Here is a 17,147-nt window from a genome sequence, read left to right as displayed (position 1 = left end):
CAAACAATTAAGATGTGATGAGGCTTATATAATCATCCACATACTCACAAATGTTAAATGTTCATTTTTTCCTTCTTCTTCCTGTTAAAAGGGAGTTTTTTCTTCCCCCTGTCACCAAGTGCTTGCTCACAGGGTCTCATCTGGTTGTTGTGGATTTCTCTGTATTATTGTGTGATCTTTAACTTCAAGCAACCTTTGTTGTGATGTAGTGATAGGGTTGGACTGGTAATCAGGCATACTTTGCATCTGCCAATGGATGCACCTTGTTGGACAAAGTTTAGTGGCCATTGAGAACTGCTGGAGGGACAGCAGTCCCAACAAGAGACCGAGGAAGGTGCAATTAATTTTAATATTCATTTAATATTAAAGTGCAGAAATTACATGGATGGGCATAATAGAGAAAGGAGAGATTCAAGAGATTTAAAAAAACTTTTTAAGATAAGTGTGGTTCAAACTGTGACTCATCTGACTAAGTGTGGGTTGTATGAAATCAGTTATTATGAAAATATTTACATCATTTAGTTAATGGCAGCTGGAAGACATGGCTAAGATAACATGCATTAATATAAAAAGAAGGGTGAATAAATAAGTTAAGTTATATCACACATGCATCACAAATATTTTTCATCTAGTGCCATCGTAACATCCATGTCATGTAGATCATTTTGATATTTATTTTGAACAAACAAATTTGAAGAGGTACTGTTTTGTCTGTAGCTTTTTTGGTTTATTTTATTTACCTAAACCCAGTGATTGTTCTGTAATAAACAAAGATGAAGATAATCAAAATAGTAATGACATGGTCTTAGAGGTTGTGTACTGGCAGAGGAAACATAGAAACAGAGCCGATGGATGTGATGTGAAAATATCATTTATCAGCTTGTGGTTTCATGCTGGCTGTGGAGTAATAGGATGAGAGGAAGATGAATTGTCACTGAGAGCCCCATGTTAAGGTGAAAGGATCTCCAGGGGCTGTTTGATGTCTGTTCAGCTCACAGTGAATCCTATCTCACCTTATTGTATCCACACAGAGTTCTCAAAATTGGATCACAGTTGATTTTTGTCTTTGAATGTGGATCACTATTATTGCATTAGATACGAGAACTACACCCCCACCTAGTCTGTCTTTCTTTCTGTTCTCCTACACATTTCCATTTTGACTTTACTCCTTCTTAGCACAAATACGGCAACATCAGAGAGTGTCTCTGACTCTGACTCTTTTTTTCTGTTCTTAGTTCTTTTCTCTTTTTAGTGAGATATTTTATGGCAGTTTTGCATTTCTACCATTAAGACTTTTTTTTTTATTATTTTGCTGTGTCAACTTTCTAGAAAGGATTTTTTTCAATCTCTTTGCAACTGTAGTCCCTTTAAACTACTCTGTTATCTGTTATATAGGACGCTTTCTTAGTCTGCTGCATCCAAGTACACTCGTTCCACATCAGTTTCTCGTTTATAAAAGAAATATTTGAAATGCAAAGTGTTTTTATATATACATTTATTTGAAATGCATAGAAAAGTCTTAACGTCTGTGCCTTCTTTCTTGTTACTTTATTTCACTTTTTCTTCTTTGCTTTCCTAAGTTAATTCACACCATCAGTGTGGTGGATAGGGACGAGCCACAGACTGGACATCGTTTCTACTTCAATCTTGCCCCTGAAGCCTCCAGCAATCGATACTTCTCCCTGTTGGATTTGAAAGGTAAGAGGGCAAAGATTCCAAATTAAAGTTATGTGTGAATAAGCAGTCAGTATTTGTGCAGCTATGCTGATAAGATTATCAGCATTATTGAATTTTTAGGTAATGACAGTAAAAGCAGGAGTCCAGTCTATGACCAGGTGTTATATTTGTTATGAGTGAGTTTAAGGATTTGGATGTGCACAGGTGCGACATATCTATAATGAACTGATACTTATCACCATAATGAAGTGATAATATTAATAATATTATATTATTAATAATTGACCCCTATAAGGTCCAAGTGATGAGGGAAAGTAACAAAAAAGTATCCAGGTTGAAAAAAAGGAGACAAGGAGGCACAATTGCTAACTTAAAAGTTTGTATTAATTTTTTTACTAAATAAATTGAAAGAGACAGACAAGCCACTATCGCCTTTTAAAGACAGGAAACACTAAACCCGAGTTTTGTCACTGAATTATAAAGTAAATCAAAAAGGCTGAATCACCAAAACAGACACTCCTCTTCACAGAGCAGGACTAAGCAACCACCACACACAGCTCTCTAGCTACAAACCAAAAAGGCTCTCTGGCACTCGAGTTCTGGTTTTAAGTAGTCTTGCACCTAAGGCAGGACAGGCAGCAGGACACTTGCATACATAGACCCTGCAAGAACTATATAGAAATTTGGTGAAATCCATTTTTAAAAATACACCTTAAGACAATGTTTACTTGAAAGACTGTTGCTCAAAAATCTTTGTGAAAATATAAATTTAAATCCATAATTACAGTTTCTGCATTATTTTAATCCAGTGCCAGATGGTTGATGTTTTTAACATAAAATAACCGATAAAGTTAACTGCCAGAAGACAAGTTGTTTGAGATGTTTTTTACGGTGTAGGGAAAATTGTGTATTTTTTGTGTGATTAGACCTTTGTCTCATAAAAGGGAGATATTTCTATTATTATTTTTTGGATAAACACCAGCTGTTACGCTCCTGTTAGTTGGGAAAAATATCATTAGAAAATATTGCATGCCAGTATGTGGATGATTCTCTCCATTTTAAAAAAGTATTTTTATGGTTTTATGGTATATCTCATAAACTGCAGAGTTGTACCGTGACTATATTTTTTTCAAAGCCTTTTATATAAATGTTTAAGCTTTGCAATATCTTTCACATTTGAGCACTTTAACAGTGGATTTTTTCTCTATTCCTCAAATGATGACTTTTTTTTTTTTTTTTCAAACATTGTGTTGAACATAAAATTTATACCTACCTGCAAAATGTAAAGAAACATTAAAATCAGTGTTCCCCAGTGATGACTTTGCTTTGTCAGGAAGATGAGCTTCTCCATGCCTGTCTGTGTTTTTGCAAATGCACTTGCAGATCCGTCGTTTAGATATGTGTACCTAAGTGAATGTGACAACTGGCTAAATCAAGATTGATCTGACACCAGGAAAATGTCAGGGGAGCAGCCGGAGCCACAGAAATGTCACTGTAAAGGAGGCAGCAAGGTCTGCTGCAGTTCCGCTCACTTACATGTGAATCCAACAAATATAACACAATAATAAAGATACAGACACTGGGGACAGCAGAAGTATACCACAAGTGTTTTTCTGCCTTTTCACAAAAAAATGCACACTTACACACACATTGGAAAATCATAAAGGTTATCAGTGTCTGCTTACAATGTCTGCCTTCTATGTAGGTGATTATGGAGACTGGTAAATAATCACAATACATATATTCTTAGATGTAATGTTACAATTTCACCCCATTTCCCTGGAAAAAATACACAACTTTCATATATAAATATATATATATGTAGCCTACAAGCCCACAAACAACACCTCAGAACATGTATATATTTTGATGTGAGGCAAACAAAATACCACTCAGACATTTGATTCTTCTACCCCTCTTTTTGGCACTGCCTTTTTTTCATGGACACATTTGTCAGCTTGTGACTTTCAATCTGTCACTTCTTTTCCTTATCATGGCGTCACATTGCGTTCTGTCTCCAAGTCTTGACACACAATGATGAAAAGGCATTTTTTTCATGTTGGTAAACTCTTTGAAGTTGTTGCTGGTCGTCTGTAAAGCAAAACCTTATCTCAACAAATATAATTTGCTGTTACATGACAAACTGCCTTCATGTTATGGGTGAAATGCCCCGTGGCATGCTAAAAAGATACATAAGACAAATTTAAAAGGAAAATAAAAATACACATTTTGTTATAAATAATACCATAAGGGAAAAAAAGAATTGAAAACTGAATCCTAATCTAATTATCCTTCCGGATACAGAAATTAAACGATACGTGGTGTGGGGGTGTTTTAAAGTTTTCAGAGGCATACAGTCTCAGACTGTTGTGTTCATTTGGACTGACAAATTAAGTGATCAATTACATTGTTACTGTTGGATACAGACTGTAGCGGATGTAGGGAGAATCTTTTCAGTGCTGCAGTGGAATGGAATGCTGTGTTAAAGTCAAAAGGACAAATAGAGGTGTAGGCTTCCCGTACTTAAACGGTAATATGAAAATTGTTCTACATGTGTCAGAGGAGCTCCAAGACAACACGAATAACAGTGATATACGTTTGAAGAGATGAATTACTTGCTATCCTCTATGCAAGTATACCCACGAAGCCACTCTGACTCTATTTGTCAAAGCCTCATCCTGTATTCTGAGTTACATTTATCTTTGTCTCTGGCAGAGAGCTCGTACATACACAAGTAAAGTTTAATTTCACACAGTGCCTTTCACAGTGATTTCCTCTCCTCTTGTTGTTTGCTTTTGAAAAAGAAGATACATGATAAATGTTAATGGCATAAAAGCAGTTTATTTTCCCATAAAAGTTTAACCTCAGGTTAAACTTGACATTCTTTGTCTGGAAACCTTGGACTGTGCACCGACTAAAATTATTTATTCTACTTGAGTTACTTCTACTACTTGGAATTATTGTCAACTTTCAAGTCTTGAAAACTATAATTATTTATTTAAGTTTGAGTGAACAACACTTCTACAAGTAGTTCTTTTACTGCTTTTATCAGTGCAGATGTAAGTACAGAGTAGACAAAAAACCACAACAATGATAATAAACTTACTGATTTGAGTTCCATGAAATTTACGGAAGGCTAGTAAAAGCTAGACACTATCAAGGAGACATAGATGGTATTATTTATCATAAAGTCACTAATATGTGTTTCTGTGCTTTACCTTCTCTCTGATCCCAACCCATATCTGACCCAGACAACACAGCTGGCATCCGGACTCAGCGGTCAGGCTTTAACCGCCATGAGCAGAACGTGTACTTCCTGCCTATTCTAGTGGTTGACAGTGGGCCTCCCTCCCTCAGCTCCACAGGCACCCTGACCATTCGTGTTTGCGGCTGTGACACAGGTGAGTGCTGCTGTATGAGCTGCACCATTACTAACATTATCATCACTGTCACCTTCTGCAGAAGCGGGAGTGCTAAAAGGTCATCTACATGCCAAACAACAAAATAACACAAGGGCATAAATTTGCATTAAAATGGTCCTCTACAGAGATTTCACACTCTTAAAATCATAATATATACATGATAAAAGACATTTTCTTTACAAGATGAGGCTTTGACAAACTGCTTGTGTTGAATTTGCAAAGTAAATGCTCCTTTTATGTTTTATAATGCAGATGGAGCCATCCAGTCCTGCAATGCCACAGCCTATGTAATGAGTGCAGCTCTCAGTCCTGGGGCACTTATAGCATTACTGGTGTGCATGCTTATACTAATAGGTAAGCAAGTGAATGTTCTTATAAATGCATGGACGATGAATGTATTGCTGTATGTTGAATTGTTGTATGGATTCATTAGTTTGCTTTTTTGCCATAATGCTTAGTTTGGGATGTTTACTTTGAGATTCAGTGGAATCACAGTGGGATCAACTAGTTGACAGCTGGGCCTAAAGACATCAATTCAAGCTCAGTCCCTGTTTGTCATTAATTCCTACAGTCATGTTACCTTTTATTGGACTGGCCAGTTTTATATTTAATCCATATGTAATTAAACTGAAAATGCATATTTGTTAAAAACTTAAATGAGAGACATTAAAACAGATTAAAAACACATTTTGTTGCTGCTTTCACTAGAAGAAAGAGGCACAGATGACATCTAGTTTTGTAAATGATATCAAGCTACTTTGATCCCTGGAACACAGACTGTGATGGAATGAATGGGAGTGAAGTGGAAGTCGTCTTGAGAAAGCAAACATGTAAAAGAGCAGCCTCAGCACTTGGAATAGAGGCTTTCCAGAAATTATTGGATTTTTATAGAGAGTCACATACACATGTGCACCTCCTAGCACACATAAATGCATATGCTAACCCCCTAAGAGATGTTTGATATTGCCATTTTTTAAATTTTCATGAGTTTCCTTCCCACTTTCCCCTTCTGTACATGTTAGTGCTCCACTCCACAGTGACAGCATGAGACCACAGCGCTGTCACAGTGTTTTGTTTCCCTCGCTCGTTCCTCGACACACTTTACATTGCACAGGAATTGAGTGATGGATGATGTGACACTATGCAGACTCAACTGTGAATAACATCACTAACTATTTCTTTTAAGAGCTTTTCTAATGAGAGTTGTTAAAACTCTGTCTCCATTAACTGAGACATCTACTGCAGTGAACTTCAAAAGCAGAGCATCATTTATTCATCATGGCTTTAAAAGCCTCAACAAAATGTTGTGTACAAATCTAAGGCAACCTCTGCTGGCTATAAAAACGTTTCTCTGGTATTATGGTTATGGTACTGAGCAACATTGCATCCCCCCTGAAAAACCTGGGTATGGCCTTTAAACTACTAAAAATCTCGATTCTGTGCATGAAAATAGACTGCACAAAATATTTTATTTAATGGGTGGCTTAGTGAACAAAAACAAGCAGTATGCAGTTTTTTTTCTTTATTCCGATGGTGTAAGTAATCCGTGCCATTCTCTTGCCTGTAAATGTGCCTCATATAAAAAGCTGAAGGACATGCTAGGTTAAAGCGCCTACATTCTGCTAGTCATCATGTGGACAGTCAAATCTCAGGACTGCAGGGGTTAGGATCAGGGGGATAAACACTGTTTTCACAACTATCATGTAGTGTGAATAACAACACTAGAGTGGGACATGTGACAGGAATCGTATCACTTCAGCTGCACACTTTCCTCTTTTCCTTTTTCATACTATACCATATAACATGCTATACACCTATACAAATTACAAACCTAAATTAATAACTCCACTCCTAGTAACTGCAATGTAATTCATTCTCTCTATTCAACGTTATTGTGTGCACATCATCTTCTCTCTCCCACATATGCAGATATACACTCTGACTGCCTAACCAACAAGCTAGCACTCTCTCCAGAGACTGGGCAACCTCTATTATATCAATTGTTGGGTGATGAGAAAAATGAAAACAAATTTCTGCCTAATTACCTTACGAACAAACAATCCCTCCATCAGTTCATTTATAGGCCTGATGTGATGAATCCATTTCACTGCGTTGCAGCATCTGCATGCATCTATTCCAATTACCTCACATCTGCTTGTGATGAACTCCCGCATGGGGGCAACGAGCGCAGCCCAAGGGTAAATTAACCGTCTTGTCAGGAACGCTTATCGCAACATCTGTACACATAGGGACCAGCTTTGTATGTATAAGAGACAGCTATGCGCAGGTACATATGCTTCCTGCAAGAGTAAACTCTGTACGTGGTGTTGAATTGAAATTTAGACGTGCTAATCTCCTAGTTAAATATGTTTTCAGTGGCTTTCAATTCAAGCATCTGTATACCTAAAAGGTAAATTCCATTAGGAGGGTTTCTGAAAAGTGAGGCTATCAGATCATCTTCGCTTCAGAATGCCACATAATAGCACATACTCTTTAACACAGTTTACTGAAGGGAGGCTGTTCTGCACCTAGGAGTTCATAGTTTCCTACCTCCTATTATTCTTCACATTAGTGTGAATTTAGAGTAACTGTCTTAGTGCTTGGTTAGTATGCATGGCTGTGTGTGCCACAGTTTACCACAAACCGTGACTCTTTCTTCAGCTGCCTGGCAATTAATTTACCCAATTCATACAGGAGAAGAATAAACACAATGGCTACAGACACCGTATCCCAGTGGAGCCCAGCAAACAATGTAAGAAGAGAACAACTGTACATATCAGTCAGAGATGATGAATAAAATCCAATTCAAGATCAGCAAAGCTTTTTAGTCTGTGTCACAGCTCTGTAGGCAATGAACCCACTGGGTGTTTCACTTTACAAATGAATTTTAGGGCATTTATAGCAATTGAAAAACAATTACCAGGAACAGCAACAACTCGTTGTATAGATCCCATCACTATTATATTCTAATGTTGTGTAGGGCGTACAAAGAAATGAGATGGGAAGAAAGGTGAAATATTTATTAATATAATCATATGACCTTCAGCGTCACATTTTCCATGCCCTTATGCATATTAATATACATGCTTTAACATGTATGGATTTCCTGTACACAGCACCTATTTCTAACATCCATCTATTTTGACTCTGAAACAACGTCACTATAGCTCATTTTCACAATGTATGAATGGGTATTTTGGGTTCAGGACATCAAACAATATGTGCCATCCAGGACAGCACAGGCACCATTAGAATTGATAGTCTTTTTATCTCTGTGGGCTTGTAGGCATCTGTTTTAGGCTATCTGTTCCAGAAGATGCATGATGTATACTGCTTAATGATCTATCTGAATGTCCCTTCACTGGCATCCCTTTAGAGCTGTTGCTTATTGTGCCTTCTAAAAGGAAAAAATACTGTAGGTACAACAAAGCATTTTAGAGAACATGCCAGGCAACTTCTTTTCCCTTATTGAGATTATATTGTAAAACGGGAGAGTAGAATAATTAGCTTTCCATTTTAGAGACAGAAACAATTCTGAGCCTGCAAGAGTGTTGTAGTACTTGCCAATTTGTCAGCAATTTGCAATTGGCAGTGTTTTGTGAATCAGGACAGTGCTGCCATTTATAATCTGGTTTTTGTGAAATATGGCCCTCAGAAGCGAAAGACCATCGTTTTTCATGAACAAAAATAAACAACAACAACAATGAATGTGCATTAAGATAACAAAATACCAAGGAAGTGAGTCAGAAGCTGTTTTGATGCTGTTATACAGTTCAGTTTTTGATCTACAGTAGATTTTTTTTCTCCTTTTATTTTAATAAATGAATGTTAGTACAATCGTATTGACAGGCACATCAGAATAAAGTACTTTTATCCTTGTCTTTCAGAGTATTTACTATGCACTGTAGAAAAATCCCTTTGCACATTCTTCTTTGCTAATAACCTGATCAAAGAGCAGCTAGATTGCTGTTTATCCCACTACTCAAAATTGAGTTGTTCATTATCTTTGTCACACTCCCCAGTGTGCATCATTCATTAATAACTGGCTCTAATAAGTTTTTACCATCACTGTAAATGACATTTAATGTTGTTGCAAATCTGAGACAAATCTGGTGGAAGTTTCAGAGGGAAAAGTGCAGCCCTGAGGAGGGATGACGAAGTTAGAGGGTGGGTGTCTGAGCTAAGTGAGACTTGTCTAATCACAAATGAAGGCAGTAATTAAAATAACTAAGCTGAAATTAAAGCCAGATTGATTTATCTGTGCATACAGCCTTTGTTTTCCTCTCATCTCATTAGTCCATAACAGGATCTATCACAATTCTTTCTAATCAAGACTTTTAAGCATTTATCTCTCTTTCTGAGTGGTCTCCTCAATTTCTTAGCTGAAGAAACAAAAAGTCTTACTTTCACTTGACTTGGATGAGTATTGATATACAGATTGGTCTCCATTAAGCCTTTTGAATCATATTTCTGAGCGAGGCAGTCAAGATGTTGAAAAATCAATGCTCATGCATTTGAAATGTAAAACTTGATAATATATTATCTTCCCCTGCGGTGCCTTTGCCCCGAGAGGTGAAATCAAAGTTACTATGGGTGTAGTTAGAAACTTTCCTATGGAAAGCACTTGCAAATCCATCATGTGCAGTGTATGCTCGACTTACACATTTAGCTCAGTAAGGAGAAAGAGAACACGTAACGAGCGAAATTTATTGCAGAAACCTGAGCATGCAAAATAGAAGCATTTTACTCAGATGAAAAGCAACATCATAGAAACCCCAGATGAAGGGAAGGTAGACTAGACTGCAAGGACCCTAGCCACCGGCGGTGAGTTAGCAGATGGCTGAAAAAGACTGTTTAAGATGAAGTGGACAATCCAGATGGGTTGAAGATGCGAAAGAGACAGTTTGACAGTCAGATTAACAGACTGATAGGACATTTTTTTTTAAAAAGGGCCCGAACCTGTAGGCATTTTATGTGTTTTTTCATCACAAAATGACAAGGGGATTCACTTTTTGCATGCAATATGTTTAAGCCTCTGTGTGATGAGAAACCTGTAAATGAGAACCTTTTTATCTGTGTTTTACCAAAGCACGAGAATTCATGTGTGGGAACGTTTGTGGATATATGTGTTTTTGTGTTTGTCTTAAAATCTATTCACTGAATTGAATTGAATATGTTATTTTAATGTAGAATTACAAATATCGTCTCTTTTCACTTTCTTGTTCTCTCTCTCTCTCTCTGTCCATCAGTTCTTGTTTTGCTGATTCTAACCCTGAAACGCCACAGGAAGGGCCAGAGGATGACAGAGGACGAGGAGGACATGAGGGATAACGTCATCAAGTACAACGATGAGGGTGGAGGGGAGCAGGACACTCAGGCATATGACATGAGTGCTCTGAGGAACCTCTATGACTTTCCAGAGGCCAAGAGCTGTGACTCTGGCCCAGACATCCGCTCACTGCCACAGTGGATACAAGCTAAACGAGTGGGTGGCAGTGGCGCAGAGGCAGCTGCTGCGGCAGCAACAGACTTTTCCCTTTTCAAAGGCTACATTCGAAAGAAGGTGGAGCAGGCTGATGCTGACCTGTCAGTGCCACCATATGACTCCTTCCAGACATACGCCTTTGAGGGCACCAGTTCACCGGCGCTTTCGCTAAGTTCCATTCATACACTGTCCACCACCTCAGAACAGGATTTCTCCTATCTCAGCGAATGGGGACCACGCTTCAGGCAACTGGCAGGCTACTACGCACCAGGAAACCCTGAGGAGGAAAGGTCCTAGCACAGCTTCTTCTCAGCAGAGACACTTTTAAACACCCTCTTCTTCCTCCTACTTATCTCTCTCCCCTTCTCACCCTCTGGCAGGCTACTGAGATCAGAGCCAGTCTATGTACTCATTACAGTCAGAGTACCACCTCTTTATCTCTTTAGCAAAATTCCCAGTCTCAGACTTTGAACTCCTTTGAGAAAACTTTGAGAGGTTTTTTTTTTTTTTTTGCTTTCTTTTTTTTACACTTGTTTGTTTTTTCGTATGTGTGAGAGTTTTAAGATTTAAATTCAAAAGCTCTGGTGATCATATGAAATAAGGAAGAGAATGAGCGATATCTAAAACTGCTATTTAACCATGTGCAAAGGGAGAGTTTGTTTCTCTCAGGAAAGAAGAACATTTATTTTAAGTTAAAAGACGGACTGTCAGCATTACATGGGTGGGGTTAAACCATGCCAAGGTAAAGTGTCATGTATTTATTTGATGCCGAAATATTTATGTATTTATTTGTTTTTATGTATTTATTTATTTATTTATACCATGCTCACTATGGTAACTACAAGAGTGAACTCTGCTAAAGTGTTAATGAAAAAGTGAGGGGAAAAGGACATCATTAATCAAACGACACAACATGGAAGAAAGAAGAACTGCATTAGCAGGGGAGTCCACACAATACCAGTGAAGAGATGACATCTGGGTCATATAAAATTACATTCTGGAAAATATTTCTATTTATTTTCTATGACCACTTTTGTAAAATGATAACCAACTTCAAACAGATATACGAAAAGCAAAGGAAACTAGAACAGAGGCAACACACTGAATAATAGAACTGCCGAAGAAAACAGCTGCCAGTTTAGTCTGAATGGCAAAGACTGATGCACTTTTGCTGTATTTTAGTGATTTATAAAAAAAAAAAAAGGAGGGGAGTTTATGGTGACAAACTGAGAAAAAAAATGTGTGTTAATCATTTCTTATCCTTTCCACAGCCATTTTTAAGGCAATAAGGCACAAACCGCAGCAGTGATTTAAGACGAAACAAAATGACTGTTTTCCTGGAATTGGCTGATGCCCAGCCTTGTCCTACAGGGAGCCAATCTTTATTCCAGATTTGTGTGTGAATGTGTACAATATGTTCAGTTTATTTCATATCCTGAGATGTTTAATTTTCCTTTTGACATTTTATTTCCTTTGGGGTAAGGGAAGAACGGTTATGTCTAATTAAAGAAAGAGTTTTATGGGATAATGTGATTAAGGAAGTGGTCACATCCACCTGGTATCCACAGCCTTTTCAGTGTTGACCTTAACTTGCAAATGTATGGAAAATGAAAAAAAAAAGCTAAATAAATATTTGATTTTTTGGTAAAAACTACATCTCGCTTGGTGCAATAAACTAAATTACTCAGTGAATTGCTTTGTAAATGAGATCACGGAGATAAAGTAAATAGAGCATCTCTGTTACTAATTATTGTTGCCACTTGTTTGCTGAAGATGTCTGCTGAATTATGAATAATTGTGGAGCTAGGTTTTGTTTACACCAGGGGTAGATTCAGAGAATAGTTGTAGATGGAAACAAACAGACCATATGACAGGCCACAGCCAAACAAAGACTCTCCTCTCAGCGTGTATCCCTCCTGGCTGCCTTCTGCCAAACTACAGTAATTGTCGTAGTCACCAGAGGATGCTGAAGTATATGAAGTTGCTTTTATCTTTCTGACCTGCTGCTAAAATGGCCCTTCAGACAGTGGCTTGGATTCACATAACTGGGTTTCAAAGAAATGTCAGTTTTTTTTCAGTAGCGCTACTGTATCCACTCATAGTTTGCTAAGAAGTGACATTGAACTATGTTTCAAACATAACTCATCCATCACTGCTCGACAAAAAAAAGGTATATCTAGACTTTTATTCTACAAAACTAAAGTAACAGCAGCATGACAAAATATATGCTGCCATGCTATTTTACAAGTATAGCAGTGATGCAACAATTAGCAGCACAACTTGACTTCACGTTGTTGCAGTTGCAGAATAGTTGCAACTCTTTTTTTTCTGTAGTTATTTCAATCAGCATCAACAAAAATTCTGTAATTAGCATATGGATGGATAGTCTTTAAAAATTGTGCACCAGTAATTAAGTTATGTTAAAGAAGAAACTCAAATTGATTTCACAATTTAAATCACATCTTACATCCCTGGCTTCATCAATATGCATTGTACTCTATTATACTGTATTGATCCATACTGCATCAGTGTTTGTATTTATTTGTGCATCTGTGCCAAGGAGTGGTTGGCCATTCATTATTAATCATAGCTTTTAGCCTAACAGCATTTGCTCACTGACAAGCAAATGTCGTACGCTGGATGGATTTATACAAATGTAGGTCAGCATGAGCTCCCTACTCACAATCATAAAGGAAGGGTTGCATGTAAATGTCCTTTAAACAAACTATGTAGACCACAATGTTGTCTAGGTGGCCAAAATCTGCAGTCAAAGAGGTCATGTGACTAATGTTGTAAAAGCTGAGGTTGAAGAGTAAGCACATATTTAGGGGAAATGAGATCCTCCAATTGCATCTGTACATCCATGCAAATGCAAATGAGCCTTTCATTCATCTTCCGTCACCGTCTAGGAAAGTGTCAATCTGCAGTGATGACCTGAACATGTGAACATATGAATGCATTGCCATAAATCAGAATATCCCCCCAACTCCAAGGGCAGCATGAGGCCAGTCATTAGTTATGTAGATAGATGGCTGGTGATTGACAGTTCTCCAGGGGGATAGCTGTGTGCAAATTAAATATCCTCTTCTCTTTGTTCTTGGCTGGGTAATGACAATTGATTAAACATTGGGGAAATATGAATGTGCGCTGCTGAAAATATCAATCACACATAGCCTAATAGCTGAATAGCATTAGTCTTTTTTGTGTGTTTTTTTTTCTCAGGCATTAAAAACAAAGCTTTCACCTTCAGCAGTGTAAAAACAAATTCATTTAGCTAAAATGCAGTGCATGTACACTGCATAAGCAAACCAGACTACAAATGCAGCACTCTGACAAGGTGAATTAATAAAATGAGATGAGTATAATAGATAGATGGCCACTCACTCTTTACAAAAACTGGACTCGGATAGAAAATTGTATGTCTTTTTCTTCACAAAATGACACCTTTTCCATGGGCAGAGAAGCGTTTCATTCAAAGATTAGATAATGACCATGACTTTTCTCTCACGGTTGTGTGACAGCGCATTACCTGGGTCTGCAAAGAAATCATTCAGTACAAATCTGAATCAAAAACAAGGCTCCCATTTATTTGTATAGCATATTCAAAGCTCAGAATTAAAATTAATTAAAAGCTTTGTCATATAAAACACACAAGACATCATGAGTATAAAAAATGATAATAAAAAAAATCTAATTACATCCATTTTCTATTGTACTTCAGGTTCTGAAAGAGAAAAATCATTGACAGCAAACATTTGGGGTGAGGCAGGCTGCAATCTGGACTGGTTTGCCACAGGTCTAAATCATATAGAAAAGGGGCCATGAATAAATCTGCTTCAGCTTACCTGCGTGCCGTTGGACTGTGGGAAGAAACCCAAGCAGGACAGTGGATAACACACAGACTCCACAGTGAAAAGCACAGTATTCTCAAATAATTCATTTTCAGTTTGAGGCAACACTGCCACCATCACATAAAAATGTGTACTTTTTCAAAAAACATTAAGATAATATTGATTCTGGCATTGCCTGAGGTCCTTGGGCAGAGTCCACTATCTTATACAAAGGTCCTAATGGGAAAAATCCCAGTTACCCCTTCTTTTGATTTTAAGTCTTAGATAAGTAAACACAGCCCTGCTAGAGGATCAGAGGTTGTGCACTGGCTCATGAAGAAATAAATGTGTGCAGTAGCCAGCGGCGAGTCCTGAGCAGGCAGTAAAGCTCAGTAAAGCCTGGAGTGATTATTTGTGCCTTATTCAATGATTCCATGATTTATTTATTTTCATTGTATTAGAGATCTAATAGTGGTCTAATTCAAAATAACTATTACCTAAAAATTTCCAACAAGCAAGATGTAATGCATCCCTCAAAGAATTAGCAGGTTTCTACTGCCTGTTTTTTTCCTTCCTTTGTTTTTGATTTCTTTGGGCGGTCATGATCCCGCTACATATAAATCAAGTCGTTCATGTTTTCATCTGTTTCTGCCATTTTATCAAAGCTGCTGGTGTCTCACAGATACACAGAAGGTCTCTTTATGGCAATAGGGAAACAGGTGTCTTGCTCCCATCTCGTCACATTTAAATGAAACGGGTGGGTTTCTTTTTACAACATGCAGAGTTACTGTTGTCAAGGGGCATATTTTAACCTAAGCTATGATCTTTTTGTAAATCTAAGCAGCTTTCAGTATCTGAAACTAACCAGGTACAGTGCAAAACACAAAACTCCCAAAAGGGACACAAACTGTGATCTCCTGGCTCTGAAAGTTCCAGCTTACTTCCCCTCTACCCCCTCTGACCTTCTAATAAGGGTTTTATTGCTCTTTAAAAGATGTTATCTCTGCCTAATGTCTAATAATATCTTGTGTCTAATATTGGCTGTGCACCATTGCCAAAGGACACCTTGTGCATATAGACCTTGTGCAAGAGCGGCATTATCAACAGAATGACATTGTTTTACGTCCAAGGATGTGAAAGCGTTTTAAAATGTTAGTCAGGTGAATTAGGCGAAAGCGCTTGTTAATATATATATATTTTTTGCTATAGAAAGGTTTATTTTTCAGATATGCATACATGTGTAGGTATTTTCTCAGAGAAATGTTTGATATGCAGCAATTATAGTGACAGATGGTAAACATATTAAACACTACCACTCCTTTCTGGCTAAATAAAAGCGAGAGAGGGAGCTATGGTTGAACAAGAGTGAATGACAAGAGTGAGGAGCATTAGCAAGACCAAAGCACTGAAACAGAAAAATCAACATTATTTTCCAAATGTTTCAGGACCGTTACATTCAAAAGCACAAATTAATATTTTCAGACCTCCTTCATCCTGTCTGGTGTGGCTTCTTTGCTCTGCATGTGTGTGTAGCTCACTGACTGTAGAAAACATATATTTATACAGTCATTGATGTGGCTCAGCCAGCCCTGGCCTCAGTCAGACACACACTTAGAGCTCTTTAAACATTCGTAACAAACAGAGAGTGGAAGTTGAGGAGATGAGTCAATAATGTACCCTTGTCACTGTCCTTCCTGCACATTAATTAATAGTGGGTTAAACACCCACCCACACAACACTGCTCTTCTAAAACATCTTGAAAACAGCAAAATAAGAATAAAATCACTAAATCCAGGGAGAGGTTAATACAGAAAGTTAAACTGAAAAACACTTCACAAGTAATGGTTTTGAAAGATTTATTGTTGTCTGTAGTGTCTATTTTGACTGGAGTCTATTAAGGTTATGCAAACACATGACCACTGTGACATTCATTTGGTCACCATTTTGGATGTCTAAAAATGTAAGGTCAGGTGATTAAAGTGAATAACGACCATCTGTCAACCACCTGTCGCAAGGGAAAAAATAAGTATTATCCAAGTGGTTGTGAGTGGGTACTACCATACAGGCTGAAGATGATTGCTGATGCCCCAATCACCCAGGCCAGCCTATCAGTCAGCAACCCCCTGGAAACTACCTGGTAGGGAAGGAGGCAAAAAACACTTCTCAACTTCCAGTTTGAAGCACATTTTTCCCAGTTTTACTACTGCTTGGCTTGTATTTAGTAAGTATTTGCAGACAAACATGAAATGCTATGGGAACCTGCCAGCAACCAAAGCACTTACTAGCTTTTTGGTGCAGCAACCCAGCAAGAGCCAGCAGCTTCTAGCAACCATTGCCAGCAACCAGTCGATCATTCAAGGCACCTAAAGACTGTACAAAACTCTGACCATTTAGTCACACTACGTGGTAAGATGTGTCTAAAGTATATTTTACCTAAGCAAAGTCATCTTTTCATTTGTTAGTGTCATTGGATGAAAGCCTATGGGTTAAGTGATGAGACAAACAGATTTCAAAACTGAGGATATGAGTCTAACACATTCTTATTCATTTGATTCAAATACTGTTGTTTTGTTACAACGTGCTAACATCAGACTGATACATACAGTGTATATATTGGCATTGGTGCCCGTGATGGACCGACCACAGCAATAACGCATGGCACAGCTTTAACAGAAACAGCTGTGCTTCATGGCCAGGAAATGAGCTAGTCATCAACAGGCATTTTTTTTCAAA

The 17,147-nt window shown here is 37.8% G+C and overlaps 1 protein-coding gene across 2 annotated transcripts in view; it reads left to right on the top strand.

Annotated features, from left to right (window-relative positions):
* cdh22 (cadherin 22) overlaps window positions 1–12,238 on the top strand; it is a 178,045-nt gene extending 165,807 nt beyond the window's left edge. For both annotated transcript variants that reach the window (XM_084929425.1, XM_084929423.1), the window contains 4 exons: window positions 1,581–1,698; window positions 4,929–5,078; window positions 5,352–5,453; window positions 10,349–12,238. In XM_084929425.1, coding sequence (XP_084785551.1) covers window positions 1,581–1,698; window positions 4,929–5,078; window positions 5,352–5,453; window positions 10,349–10,881 — 903 coding nt within the window. In that variant the 3' untranslated portion in view covers window positions 10,882–12,238. The remainder of the gene's footprint in view (window positions 1–1,580; window positions 1,699–4,928; window positions 5,079–5,351; window positions 5,454–10,348) is intronic.
* Window positions 12,239–17,147: the final 4,909 nt, after the last annotated feature.

Source organism: Perissodus microlepis, chromosome 5 (genome assembly GCF_051167445.1).
Source record: "Perissodus microlepis isolate ML-2025 ecotype Zambia chromosome 5, ASM5116744v1, whole genome shotgun sequence".
NCBI classification, from domain to species: domain Eukaryota; kingdom Metazoa; phylum Chordata; class Actinopteri; order Cichliformes; family Cichlidae; genus Perissodus; species Perissodus microlepis.
Note: the sequence above shows the minus strand (reverse complement) of the source record. Positions and strands in the feature narration are given on the sequence as shown.